Here is a 14,250-nt window from a genome sequence, read left to right as displayed (position 1 = left end):
TTTTAAAGTGACATATATTAACTAAAAGCTAAGAAATTAAAATCGAATCGAAGATCCCCTCGTCACTTATCGCCAATTTTCACACAACTCTAAGCGTCGTCAATTGTGGCTATTGATAGCTGCTATTGACTTGCCTCTACTGCGCCAGTGCCAGCACCGGCGACCGCTGAGTCTCGAGCCTAGTGCCTGCCTTGTTGTGGTGGAAGAAGGAACGGAAAACTGCTCAATCTTCTAAACTTGTGTAGCACGTGCTTGCTTTGAACGCGCATGCCGCGGTTAGCTTGAAGCAAGATTCATCCCGCGCGGTGAAGTCAGTTACGATCCGAACCGTTGACCGATCTGCAACGCGCGCAGCGTCAGCCAGTGGCAAAGTGGCTCGTATTTGACAGGTAGAACGGATGTGGTATCCCAAATGGGATTGCATTAAATTTTGAAGATTCTGATATATAATGTTCTTGTACTTAGGACACCTGACATTAGTCGAGTGTTTGGTGGCTCGAGGCTTGTTGACACGCACATTTTACTTGTCATCGCCGAGCCGAGCTATAAATCAAAGAATTTCGAGGTTACTGTGACACGATCGTTATTTAGTTGAAAAAGTTGACTGCTGAAAGTAGTAATATTTCAAACTTAGTATACCAGACTAATGGACCGACGATGGAAATAAGCCTCAAGTGTAGCGAAAAGAAAAAAAAAAATGAAACTAATTCCGGATATTACCACCGGCACCGGTCACCGACAGAATCGTGGATCAAGGATAACGGGCAGCATTGATTGGATTTTCAGTTTCATTGTGAGCTGTGTGATGAAAAGAGCACAGTTGTTGAAAGGAAACAAACGGGAAATGTTTTAAATTGACAACGAAAAAACATAACCGGTGTGTGTGTGTGCAACTATAATAAAGTGGGAAAATAGTGGTTTGTGATAATCTCATCAATATCGAATGGATCTTTGGTACCTAATGAAGCAATCGTGTACAGTATCTGTGATTTTCTATCTGGTATCACAAGCTAATTGTCGTATGTTCGAGTCCCGATATGGTAGTACTATAGCCATGCAATTGACCTGTATACTAAAGAATTTTCTGCAAAGTCAAGTTTTGCGTTGGGTTTCCTCTGTTTAATTATTAAGAGACATATAGTTACTAATGATGCTACTAGTTGAATAGTTTTTAATGACTAATAGGGTTTTAAATTTCAATAATTTGATGTTTTTGACTCTGTAAAAACCAATAGTATTGAAAAAGAACAATGCAAATTAAAAAGCATACAATTCGGCAAGGTGAATCAATATTTTACGATTTTCATTGCATTCAAAAATTATATGTCTTATTATAGGTGTTTCATCTCTATAGCGGATCGCTGATTGAACGGATTAATATGTGTTGTAAAATTGACGTGAATATGCAATGGATGCTTTTTCAATTCATTTTTTCGTCGATGACAGCAAAAAAGACAGTATTGTTGATTTGAAGATTTGGAAGTTACTAACTTGGAATTAGTTGGACTGTTGAAAACTAGCCTAAAACCAACAAGTTCAATTTTAAACCGGAACTGTGTCGAATAGTTTCAAAGCTAAAACGTTTTATTGTTACGGCAAATTCGATTTTAAATATCGCAATCGAAATAAAGAAGAACCTGTCAATGAGCAGCCGGAACTAAGACACTACTAAGAACAATATCGAACGTATAGGTATAGATAACTCCTATGAAAAACCATTTTGTTTAACGATTTATTCGTTTTAGTTGGATTGTTTTATTGGTGTAAAAATTTATTTCTCATCAAGCCATAAAATTATTATTATTTGCAGGATGATCCTACGGAAATATTCGTTAATATTTTGTTACACTGAACTAATGGTGATAATTGTCGATGTTGCTTGAGGCATTAAACACATCGGTCAATGAGTTCCGATCTGAGAGACAGTCCGGGGTGCCAATCGAAGATCCCTCTAGTGAGACAACCATCAGATGTCATCTGTCAAAGTTACATTACATTCGATTATTTCAAACATTGCAAAAAAAACCCTTCTTAATCCATCTAGTGGTGTAATGTTTCTGTCATTAAAATAATTGTAACATTCTATCTTCGGCCATTAGTATTGAGAGCATATCAAATAACCTAAGGAGTGTATCGAAAAGTAGTTGGCAACATTGATAAAAAAAGAAAAAAGAACATATTTTGACATCAGTTTTCGATATATTGTAGAAAAATTACATTGCATAAATTGAAGAAAATCCTAGTTTCTGTGAAACGCTCGCACTTTGGACTTGACATTCTTCATTAAATTCTGCACAGTTACTTTTGTGACTTTCCTGGTGGAAGCTGTCCAGTTTTTTTTTTTAACTCCTGCATGTTTTGGGACACTGTTCCTTCCTTTCGAAAGTGCCGCTTGACAATTGCCTAATACCTTTCAATTGGCCGAAGATCCGGGCAGTTCGGTGGGTTGATGTCCTTTTCCACGAATTGTACATTATTTTTTGACAACCACTGTAAAACGGAGTTGGCGTAGTGGGCTGAAGCCAAATCCGGCCAGAAGAGAGGGGGAGCCTTATGCTTTCTGTACAGTGGCAGCATTCTCTTCTTCAAACATTCTTCCTCGTACACCTTGGCGTTAATTGTGCCCTTCGTGAAGAAAATCGACGACCGCAAACCACAGGTACAAATTGTTTGCCAGACCAACACCTTCTGCCCAAACTTTTCCATCGCCACCGTGGTGTCAGCGTGTCCAGGGCCTGGTACACCGATTTCGTATAATATTGCAGTCCGGGCAGCGCTCGAGAGTCTTCCTTGGCGTAGGTTTCGTCGATCAGGATGCACCCGTCTTTATTCTGTAGAATCCGGTTATACAGTTTTCGCGCTCTTGTTTTGGCCTGAACTTGCTGTACCAGAGACTTTTCCGACACCTTCTGTTTCTTGTACGTTTTCAGGGAGTTCTGAACTTTGATCCGTTGAATCATCCCGATGCTGGTGTTGAACTGCGTGGCCAAATCCCGTGTCGACGCCGATGGGTTTTTCCTGATGTACTCAACCACTTTTAAGTCCCGGCCGAGCTGGCTGGGACCCGCGTTCCTACCGTATCGGGGCAAATCCTTCATGGAAAGGGTCTTACCGAACTTCTCGATAATATTTTTGACACTGGTGTGGTGCACTTTCACCCGTTTTGCAATTTCGCTGTACGTGACACCACTTTCTGAGCACCAAGTGTGCAGAATTTACTTTCGCGTTTCCGGATCAATTCGACTCATCATTGAAACGATAAACCGTATCGAAACCAATCGATTGCGCAGCTGTTATTGACATGTAAACAAACATGTCACCGCAAAACTCTCTGCAAAAAATTAAGCCATTTCAGAGTAATAGCTGTTTGAATGTTGCTAACTACTTATCGATACACTCTTTAATAACCTTTCGAAATCAATTCTTTCATCTTCGAGTTTGATGAATTCCAAAACACGTCGATTACGTCTCACAAAACATTACATCTGTCGTACCGGATATGTTCGCCATAACCTTTTCAAATTTGATTGACATTGTTAACTTTCAAATGAGCCCAATTTTATCGAAATTCGTTGAGTCATCTTCGAGAAAATTTAGCCGATGAAAAATGCCGAGAAAATTTAGCCGATGAAACTCATACTTTTATATATTCTGAACCGGAAGTAACAACCATTTGATTTTCAAGCTTCGTCCAAAATTCAAAACTAGATTTCAAATGATCCTAGACTTGTACAACCCGGCTTGGTCATCTATGAAAGAATCTGCTGGTAAAAAACAGCGTGTTTTGTAGGTTACGTCACTTATACCACTATACCTCTGGAACCAAAAATCACAGCCATTTGATCTTTGAACTTATTCCACATATCAATAGTAGCTTTCAAATAAGCTTAGACTTGTCAGAATTATCTAAGTCATCACTGAGAAAATCGAGTGGCAAAAAACAACGCGTTTTGTCGTGAACATGTTAAAAACACTCATACCATTATATCTCCGGAACCAGAAGTTACAGCTATTTGATCTTTTAACTTGATCAATGAACCAAAAATATCTTCTAAACGAGCCTAAATTTGTTGGAATCAGTTCAGTTATCTCCGAGAAAACAAATCTTTGAAAAGTACACACACGGACATATTCCGATCTCGTCGAGCTGAGTGGAATAGTATATAACAATGTAAATCTCCGTTCGAAAGTCACTTTTTCCAGCAATACCTTTCTATAGCGAAAGACAAAAAAAAATTTCGTGTGTTAATAAAATACTGCTTTAGCCTTTCTCATCTAGAAAGGATGTGCAATCACTGTGAAAACCTACTTTTGAATCGAAGCCCTGTGAGCCGAATGTCACATACCATTCGGATCAGTTCGTCGAGTGCGCCAAATACCTGTGTGTGTATGTGCGAAAAATATGCACAGGACCTTTTTTCACATTCGTACTTTCCCATAGAACGCCATCGAATTCTATCCAGATCGGACTTACTATTTTGTCTAAATCTCATTCACTGGTTTATATTGTAGCAGGCAGTTTCATTTAGAAAAAAAAATTAGGGATGTTTTTATCCGTTCCACGATAGACAAATGGTATAGACTGCTCAGTTTATCAGTTTTATCGGAATCTGATCGCCGGAGCTGATGCCCGGTTCCAGAATTACGGGATGGAGAGTGTTTGAAATTTTAAACCGTGTATACCTCCGTTAAAAATCCTGAATGTAACAGTAATGTTTATAAGAATATGAGTAATATGAGAGAGACTTTATCACACCACAACGTGGATTGAAACAGGTTTTTAATGAAAAAACTACTCTGCAGTAAAGAATCTCGGGTTCTTCTCCAAGCAAATCACTCATTATTTACTGGTATGCTAAGTTTAATCGTTTTCAGGAAAACATCGACGATGCACCACGCTCTGGTGGTCCGAATGAGGCTGTTATTTGAATGATCTTCTCAAAAGTTATTCAAAGAAATCGTAAAGTGAAGTTGCAGGAGTTCGTAAAGATATCAATAGTATTTTTAATTCACAAATTTGCATGAACACTTGATGACAAAAAAAATGTTTGTAAATCGGGTGCCGTATTTTCTAACAGCTAATCAATTGTACCGTGTCAAAATCGAAGGTCCCGGGTTGACGGTTCAATGCATAGGGTGCTGGTCTTACAAACCCGTTGTCGTATGTTCGGGCCCCGATCTGGAAGGATTATTAGTGTCAATAAGATCAAATTACTAGCCATGCAAATTCCACTAAAGGAATGTAATGATTTTTAAAATCGGTCGTTTCGAAGTCTTGACTTTATGAATTGAAATTCGAATGACTACCCAAGTAGCATTTAGAGCATGTTATAATTGGTATGTTTCACGTTTGCTACAGAACGATTATTTTTGTTGGGTATGTTAGACAAGTGATTTCACGTGTTTTTGTAACAAATGTGAAAATCATTATTATTACTGCTTATGAAACAAACTTAAAAACCTGAAAGGATTATGTTCTAACTCGGTTTTATTTGCTTACTAGGCGCTATGTTCATTTGAACAGTTTCATATCCGGTTTTATAACAAATATCAATGCTGTGAAACCTATCAAACAAGAAACTTGTTGCATATCATACAAGCAGAGTGCACTTTTCCAATTACACAATCGTTGCGAGAAGAGTTAAGAAATACAATACAAGAACAATGTTTGCAACTTGGGTATCGCATCCACCATATTCGCTAAATTAGCCCCCAATCCAAACAAATCACATCTCATCCAAGTTAGTCGATAAAACAAAATCGCTTACGTTCGGGACGGAAGAAACCAAGTACAGTATTGTGTAGTGAACAATAGAACGATCTCGAAATGAGTGAACAAACGAACAAAAGCTACCGCTGTTGATTTCAGGCAGTGCAAAATTCGATACGAGAACTTGAAGGTTTGCTTAAGGAGCAAATGCATCCTGACATTAAACGTGTGAATTTACTTCAATGCAATAGGACAAATGTTGTTTACATCCAGTTTTATAAAGAGTTGGATGCAATTCAATTCGCAAAGACAACAACAATGTGCACTATGTGCGTGTGAATTATCTTTCCTCAAGCGTCATCGATCCTTATATTCGCAAAACTATGTCCCAATACGAAGATATTCTCTCTATCGAAAAAGAAAAGTGGAAGAATTTTTTCCCCGGTATTCTAAACGGCGCACGCTTATTACGCATGCACTTGAAGAGCACTTCTTATGTGACTTTCGGTCAGGATACAAGAATCCCGTGCAAATCACTTGTTACCTATGACAATCAGATGGCCACATGTGATAAACTGGACAAGGGGACAACTACATCAAGGGACAACGGTGCTTTCTTCACACCAACGCCAAGCAACCTCAGTACACCAGTGACAGCCACCAACAACAATGAACCATCCTTCTCAACGAAATCATCAGTGTCCCCTGTAGAACAAAGTACACCTGCTGCAGCTAATACCCTACCCAACGCCTGTGAAAAAAATACGATTGTTCCGCTAATAATCGTGATGCTGAACCAATGGAAGGGAGTGTGAATAGCGAACCACTACTCCCCCTTCATTCGCTAGATAACAGCGAAAGTGCCTCTTCTCCAAGAAAAAAAAATTATTACAAGATCCAGCAAAAAATAAGATTTTTTACTGTGAAACGGCCGCGATGAACTTAAGTGTAAAGGAGCCAAATAAAAACAAACTTTATGAAAACAAAAAAAGAAAACCTTCTGACAGCAGGCTGCTGGAAAGAATTCGTGTCGAATGTTGAGGACATCTCTGAGACTGAAGCATGCTTCCAGGCTAAGTAGAAATCGTGGTATAAAAGAAGACTTATAACAAGAAACGACAATAGAAGTTGCGATTAGCAGGAAAAAATAGATTTAAGAAATGTGAGATTATCGAAGTGAATGCAGACATGTCGGTGTCGATTATGATCATAAATCGAAACGGTAACCTTAAGACCAACCACACATTAGTGACTTTGGAAAGTGTCAGAATTATTGGGGTACAAATTAGTTCGGTCCATTTACCAAAGATGGCTACGAATATTGAACAGCTGATGTCGATAGTTTCAAAAGGTTAGACATCCGTCATTAATATTCAGTTCAAATTGTTTCGAGTTTTTTTAAATACCTTGTTTTCCACTGTGTTAATTATGAGCAATTTTGTGTTAACTAAGCAGCATTTGAAGGAAGTTTTAATATTCTGTTTTAAATGGAAGAAAAGTGCAGCTGAAGCGCATGAAATGCTCGTGGATGTTTGTGGTGATAATGCTATTACTGATAAATTATGCAGGGAATGGATAAATCATGCAGGGAATGTACGCTTAGAATGCATGGGAATGGTTCAAAAGCAAGGAACCTTATGAACTTAAACCGAGAGACATTGGAAGACGATTTTTCACTTGCGAGTAACTAATTCGAAGGTGTCAAAGAATAGGGATTTTTACATGGATTTGTTACTGAGGATGAGAACATTGTTTCACTTTCGTTAGACCGGAGAAAACTGCTGGCTATTCGTTTCAAGAGGCCTTCTTCTTTCTATATTTGGCCGAAAATCGAAAGTTATACACAACAGAAAGTGTTGCATTTTTTCGAGTACAGTCTTTAATAACTGAACAATTTTTTTGAAAATCGTGCAACTTGTGTTTAGTTTGTTCCGCGCATATCTGTGTATCTCCTGGTCAGTTTTCGTCGGGAGTAACTTTCTTCTCAGTCACTAACTGCTCGTATTCATCGTCGAACCGCAGTTGTTTAGTCGCCTTACCTGGATACTCTTTTTAAGAGATTTCTCATTTAAAAGTTAATAATAACTTTTTCTTTTTTTTTTTTTGCAGCTACTAAAATCTTCCATTAACCATGTCCCTTTTCAAGCACTGCTTGTGGAAATTTGCCCTTGTGGCATTCCTGTTAGCTGCAAGCTGCACCCAAGCCAATGACCAGGATCAAGATTTGATGGCATCCGAATCTAAAAAATCATATTACTATCAGGAGGTAAACAGGATGATAGATTTTCGTTTTGTGTTTTCTTTTGATTTACTGAATTTTACTCAATTGGTAGTATCAGTTTGGTTTGTTTTTATTAGAAATAGTCCAATTTTACAATGACTTGAAACGGCACCAGGAAGTCATATCTGGTTGGGATGGTGCGTACTAACAAACGTGTGTTGTGTTTTTTTGGTTTTCCATTTTACAATAACTCAACAACTAGCTTCCCCGACAAAAACGTGCACTTGGGTTCTTCCAGAAGGTCGGCAAAATTGCCTATCAGCAGTACAACGATACCGCCTGGACGCTAAAGAATATCTACGACATCTTGAGTAACGAGTTCACCGATACTGTCACAACAACAACTCCGAATGTGAGCAGAAGAAATATAGCCTTAGCCTGAATATGATGATTAGCTTCTCAATTGTTATAGCCCAAAATATCCACCACGACGCCAGATCCAGCCACCAGCACCACCGCCAAATACCGAATTTCTCGTGCCGAACTAGGTCGAATCCTAAACCGGAATTATCGAGGCCTCCAGAAGCTTTTCCGAATAGAGTGGAATGATGCGTGGAATGTAAGTTAGCCGTGTTCGAATATACTAGCTACAACAGATAAATTGAGTTCCTTCAATCTTTTTAGCAAACCTATTACAATATAGACGTCTATAAAAAGGAACTGAAGAATTCGGTGTATGGACCGGGAAATTTTACTAAGACAGGAAGTACCACCACAACAACAAGGAGGCCTACTACTACCACCAGGCCACGTTGATCGAGGCTCGGAGCAGACTCAAACCAAGTGCAATTTGCAGGATCAATTACTAGGACTGATAAGGGGATTTTTCTGTGATAGCAACATGAACACACATGCATGTTTGTGTTCGATATTTTCCAGCTGCAATATTTATCCTACTAGACATAACTAGACTAAACATTTTCTCTGTTCTAACATACCGTGAACCGGTGAGCTTCCTGCAAAATTGACAGAATTAACGGAATTGAACTGTTAGTTCCCTCGATGTGTTCATCGGTTTTAGTAGTCAGTAAGGATGTAATGCTAAACCTAAGTGTGTGTGTGTTGTAGTGCCAATAAATTTGAGTGATTTTCAAACCAGGCAATCTGCACGACGGTTCCATCTGAGCTTTGTTTGATCTTTGTAAATTAGCTGGAAAACAGCTTTCACTTCGATGTGCTCATAAATCAGGTGTTGTTCATTGCCAACCAGCAAACAAAATTCAAGAACAATCGTCGTTGGGCGCCACGTACGTTTCTTCACACAAAATTATTTACTCACGAGTTCCAATGTCACAGCGGCTATCCACCTTCAGCTCGACCGCATCCATGGGCGGCATTTCAACACAGATCTACAAACAGACGGTGCGATGAATCAAATTATCACGTTTTTTTTTGCGATTTTCTCTCTGTCGACGATATTTTTGGCGGTACGATCACCGATGCATGTCTCCGTACAAAACGATTGTTGAAAGTGTAACATTTCGGAAGGAGCTGGAGGAGTCGTGACATTGAATTTGGTTGAGTCAATTGGTTAATCATCTTCTTTTAAGCTGAATTGTCATAGATAGGAAATGTCATGAAAGACCATCTCACAACTGCATCATGACCCGAAAAGTGTTCTACTCTGATTGTTTATTTGATTTTATTTCGGCGGCAATACATATGACTCTATTATGGGGCACCTTTTAAAATTCGCCATTTGGAAGAATGTGTAGAACTTCATCTTGAATATCTCTTATTGTACATAACGCAGCATGCTTACCTTTTTCACACTCGGTCGTTTTGAGGTAGTCATACACATATCGGTACCGACGCTTCCCAAGTAGCAAATGTAACTTATCGAAATTTCAAGATGTTCTACAATTGTTTTAGAATTATTATTTATGTTATCAATGTTCAGAAAGATTTTTAAACATATTAAAATTGATTGTGCAATTTATCCTTGTAAAGTTTCACAATACTACCGAAAAAATCACTGTAGAACTACTTCCAGTACGTCTAAATCAACTATGCAGCAGATCACTAACTTGTCCATATTGCACTAACCGTTCTAGAAGTTCTGTAAAAAATTTCACATCGTCATGTGAAATGAAAGTAACTACACCAATTGTGCAACTTATAAACAAATTGCCAAACTGTATTGGACACAAAATATGTCGAAATGATTATTTATCTCTTGTGGAAGAGAAATTAACAAAATGATGCTCTCCTGAAGATAAAAATTGATACGCCGAATCATAACATTACTGTGAAAAAAAGTTTCTGTTAAGTCTGCATAGTTTTGGCTGCCTCATAAAATTGTAGGTCAGTGTGAGTAGTTTTCTTCATTTTTAGAAAAACAATGATATGAAATCCAAAACATACAAAAACGTTATGAAATATTTATCTATTTGAAATAAAAACAAAACTTACAAAGATGAGAATATTATCATAAATGTTGCGGAAATACAACATTACATACGCAATGAAAACAAAACTCAATCAGAACAATTGTGTTTGGTTTTCATCTTGCTGAAATAATGAGCAGATCTGACATCACTTTTGAACGAAAAGTTAAATTCATTAAAGTTACTCTCATGATACTGTTTGTGCAACTTGTTTGTACAACTCCAACACATGGGCTTGCCAAAATAATACCTACAGTGCGTATTACAAGTGTCGGGCCCATTAAGAATCTTTATACTGTATTGTTACTTAATTCAACTAGTTTGTTTAAAATCAAAACAAAACGTATAATATTTCTCTCTGAAATATTCACATGTTAATGAATACCGTTATTTAAATAATATAAATCATTACGTTGCGTGAACCATTTTCTATTCAACTCACTGTTACCATCGATGCCATATTAGAAAAAATTGAAGAAAAATTCATTTCGAGATTTTTCAGGTTCAATAAAACATTAGTTCGATCAAAACCGTCTGGAAATTTTAAGTATGCTTGAATATACGTATTTTTAACACCATTCCGATGATTCTCTTTAGAAATAATAGATTGTTATTTTCACAGAAGTTGGTGTACAATCATCAAAACACGTTAATTCAAAGGCGCTTGAAAATTTCATGCGTACGAATACATGTTTCACCATAAAAAAGCAGTTCGTTGTCGATTTTTCATTTACAAAAACACAAAAGATCAATTCTATAATATGTAGCATTATCATTTTTCATGTGCAGGTTGTTTTACAAGATCCATGTTTGTGTTAAGAACAGTTGTATTGAAAATCAAATGTAAAACTTATTTATTAGAACTTAGGTTTGTTATGTTTTTGTAAACGTCATTCCATTTCTTGTTTAATGAGTTTTCACGAGTTTCACAATTGTTTTTTCGCTGATTATATGACTGCCTCTGTGATGGGATCGACGCATGAGTTTTGTATCAGTTGCACAATGATAACGGAAGAACTTAAAGATATGTTGCACAACACAGAAAATTGCGCTTTTTCCATAACATAACAGTTACAAGAATAGTAATATAAACTGACTTGATAAATTACACAATCAGTAGAAAAATACAGGACAGCAACTTAACATGCTACTTGGGTCTCGTGTTAAACACTCTAATTTGACTTTTCAATAGTACCTAGATAGATTGCAAATACTACAATGAATGCTGCAAAACCTAAAAGTCTTTTATTAAAACTACACGTATGGACGACGTAAATTGTATTAAACTTGCAACAAGACATGGAAAGCACAGAAAATATTTTATTATAACTTCAAAAGTTTATCTGTAGATTGTGCACAACCTCACAATTAAAAAAATTCTCTACTCTTTCAAATTGATTGAAACGTCTTCTCCATTGCTTTAAACTACAGAAATGTGGTCATATTATTCCAAACAAATGTTCCGCAATACACACATTTTCCTTCTTTTCAGTACTCGAACCGAATTTATATAATCGAAAGCATCCAACAAATAATTCATAGTTCCATTTTAATCGTGATTGAAATGTGTAAAACTGGGTTTGTTTTTTTTAATTGACAATTCGATCCGCGCCAGTCAGAATCTAGAACCACATTACTAGGATCTCGATCAAGTGGTCGAAAGCGATACGTAGTGCCACAATTCTGTCGAATCGACTTAAAAAATAATCGTTTCGAGAAACTCCATTCGAGATGCATTATGTCAGCCCTGGTTTCTTGACTGAATTTTGTAACTAAATTTAATTCCATTGTTTATGTTGGATATTCGAATCCAGAATTTAACACAAGGGCTGAAAATTCCCGGGCCTAACAAAGAGAACACGATTTTTTTTAATCAAAATTAACTTTATTCATCAACGTAATCTCCATCAAGCGCAACGCAATCATTCCAGCGCCGCTCTATATAGGTACTGTTAGGGACATAACCGCGAGATTGATGTTGGACTGCTGTCGACAAGGAGCAGATCACTTTAATAATGAACATTTATTTTAGTACATTGTTCTACTAATAAATTATTTCAAGTAAAATTTCATTAGATCTTTGTAAAATGCTTTGAATTCTGAAAAGAACCGAAGGTTACCATTTCTCGAACTTTCAACACAGTTGACAATTATTTCCTCGAACAAAATTCCTAAGTAATCGGTTATCTCTCGTTTGGCGAACGGCGCACAAAGTAAATCTACCACATGCTTGTGTGCCCTTCCCTACAGCGCTAACATTCCGCACCGAAACGAGGAAACCCATGAAGTTGGACGTCGTATGGATTAGTGACGACACTTATTCGGATTGAAAACCGATTTTAAAAAATCAGAATAATGTATATGCGGAAACCCAATTAACTCTTGGCGTGATTCTATGTAGAGCACTAAAAATATTTTGGAAGTAAATGATTTGCGAATTATAACACTGTCACAACTCTTAGAACTGTCGATTTGTATAGGTATTCTCTCCGATGTGTTTATACTTTGATGCATTTTCCGCACTTGTTTGAAGCGAAAGCCTCACTGCGAACGGAGCGAACAATAAACTAAATAGATCAAAAGTTCAAAAGGGCGGTTCTTACGGCTACAACAATATCAACGTATAGAATTTAAAGGTTGACTACTTCTTTTCAGATTATCATTTTTCATTTTTCATTCGATTAAATGTATTTTTTCAGTTACTCGCACGATCAGCAGCTGAATGATGTTATCGCGGGATTCATTTCAGGATTTCAGAAGGTGGCATTTTCTACGATTTTGATATGCCGTTTTCTGGCTTTATTTGCATTCGTTTGGAGCGAATTTCGCCCAGCGAAAACTGCACTACCTATCAAATTATTCTAGATTTGCACTAAACTGATGATTTTTAACTTTGATTTGCAAAGTACAGGGTCCGGCACTCGAAGTGTAACCAACTTCAGACCTTCGAGCCTGGCGTCAAGGTAAATGCGACATATTATCGGGAAAGTATTCTGGAGGTTGCTTTGAATCCGTGTGCAGACAAACATTTCGGTGGCAGACCATGGACGTTTCAGCAGGACTCGGCACCGTCTCACAAAGCTCGAGTGAACCAAGAATGGCTGAAAAACAACGTTCCGAACTTCATCACGGCCATACAATGGCTCTCGAATTCACCAGATGCGAATCGAAGGGATTATTCTCTTTGGGCCATTTTGGAGAGCAAAGTCCGAACTAAAAGATACACCAGTCTCGACGCGCTGAAAAAAGTTATTGTCCGCGAGTGGGCTAAAATACACCTGCAAGTCACATTCGGGCAGCTTGCGATTCGTTTTTTGACCGTCTCAAGGCCATAGTCAAGGCTAAAGGTGGTCATATCGAGCAAAAGTGAATTGGTTCTGAATTTTGTATTATTTTTACACATTTTGTACTTTGAATTAAGTAAAAGTAATTTTCCAAACTGAATTTATGGCCTTTTTAATTGGTTACACTTCGAGTGCCGGACCCTGTAGGTAACCTTAATAGTTCTTTAGATAACGTTTAGAGCCTTTAGAAAGGCTGATTTTGTATAATGTTCTCCATTGTTGTTCACTGTTCGTTTCCTTTTCCTCCAATGCAAACGACCAGAACTAGTTGTTGTTTTTCTGCGTTTAGGCTACCTAACCTCATATTCGTCATTGACTTAAGAATCAGTTGTATAATGCCGGGTGTAGTTCCATTATCTTGGCGTAGATGAAGACCTGCACACTCGAGGTGTCTCCGTTCATGAATTATCACAGACTGAAGCTATCAAACATGCAACAGGGTCTATTTATAGATTCGGCTGATTTTGATGTTTTGTTTTTGAACCTATTTTTTCACTATTTAAACAATGTTTTCGTAATGAACGTGGT

General features: G+C 37.5%; 1 protein-coding gene across 3 annotated transcripts in view; it reads left to right on the top strand.

The window, feature by feature from the left end:
* Positions 1–9,086, top strand: part of LOC131425267 (uncharacterized) — a 45,971-nt gene extending 36,885 nt beyond the window's left edge. Inside the window, exons 1-5 of one of the 3 annotated variants that reach the window (XM_058587014.1) lie at positions 208–389; positions 7,820–7,976; positions 8,194–8,343; positions 8,404–8,550; positions 8,616–9,086. In XM_058587014.1, the coding sequence (XP_058442997.1) occupies positions 7,842–7,976; positions 8,194–8,343; positions 8,404–8,550; positions 8,616–8,747 (564 nt within the window). In that variant the 5' untranslated portion in view covers positions 208–389; positions 7,820–7,841 and the 3' untranslated portion in view covers positions 8,748–9,086. Of the gene's footprint in view, positions 1–207; positions 390–447; positions 975–7,819; positions 7,977–8,193; positions 8,344–8,403; positions 8,551–8,615 lie in introns of those variants that run through there. The other 2 variants (XM_058587015.1, XM_058587013.1) reach the window with 2 other exon arrangements.
* The last annotated feature ends 5,164 nt before the right edge of the window (positions 9,087–14,250 follow it).

Source organism: Malaya genurostris, chromosome 1 (genome assembly GCF_030247185.1).
Source record: "Malaya genurostris strain Urasoe2022 chromosome 1, Malgen_1.1, whole genome shotgun sequence".
Classification (NCBI taxonomy): Eukaryota; Metazoa; Arthropoda; class Insecta; order Diptera; family Culicidae; genus Malaya; species Malaya genurostris.
Note: the sequence above shows the minus strand (reverse complement) of the source record. Positions and strands in the feature narration are given on the sequence as shown.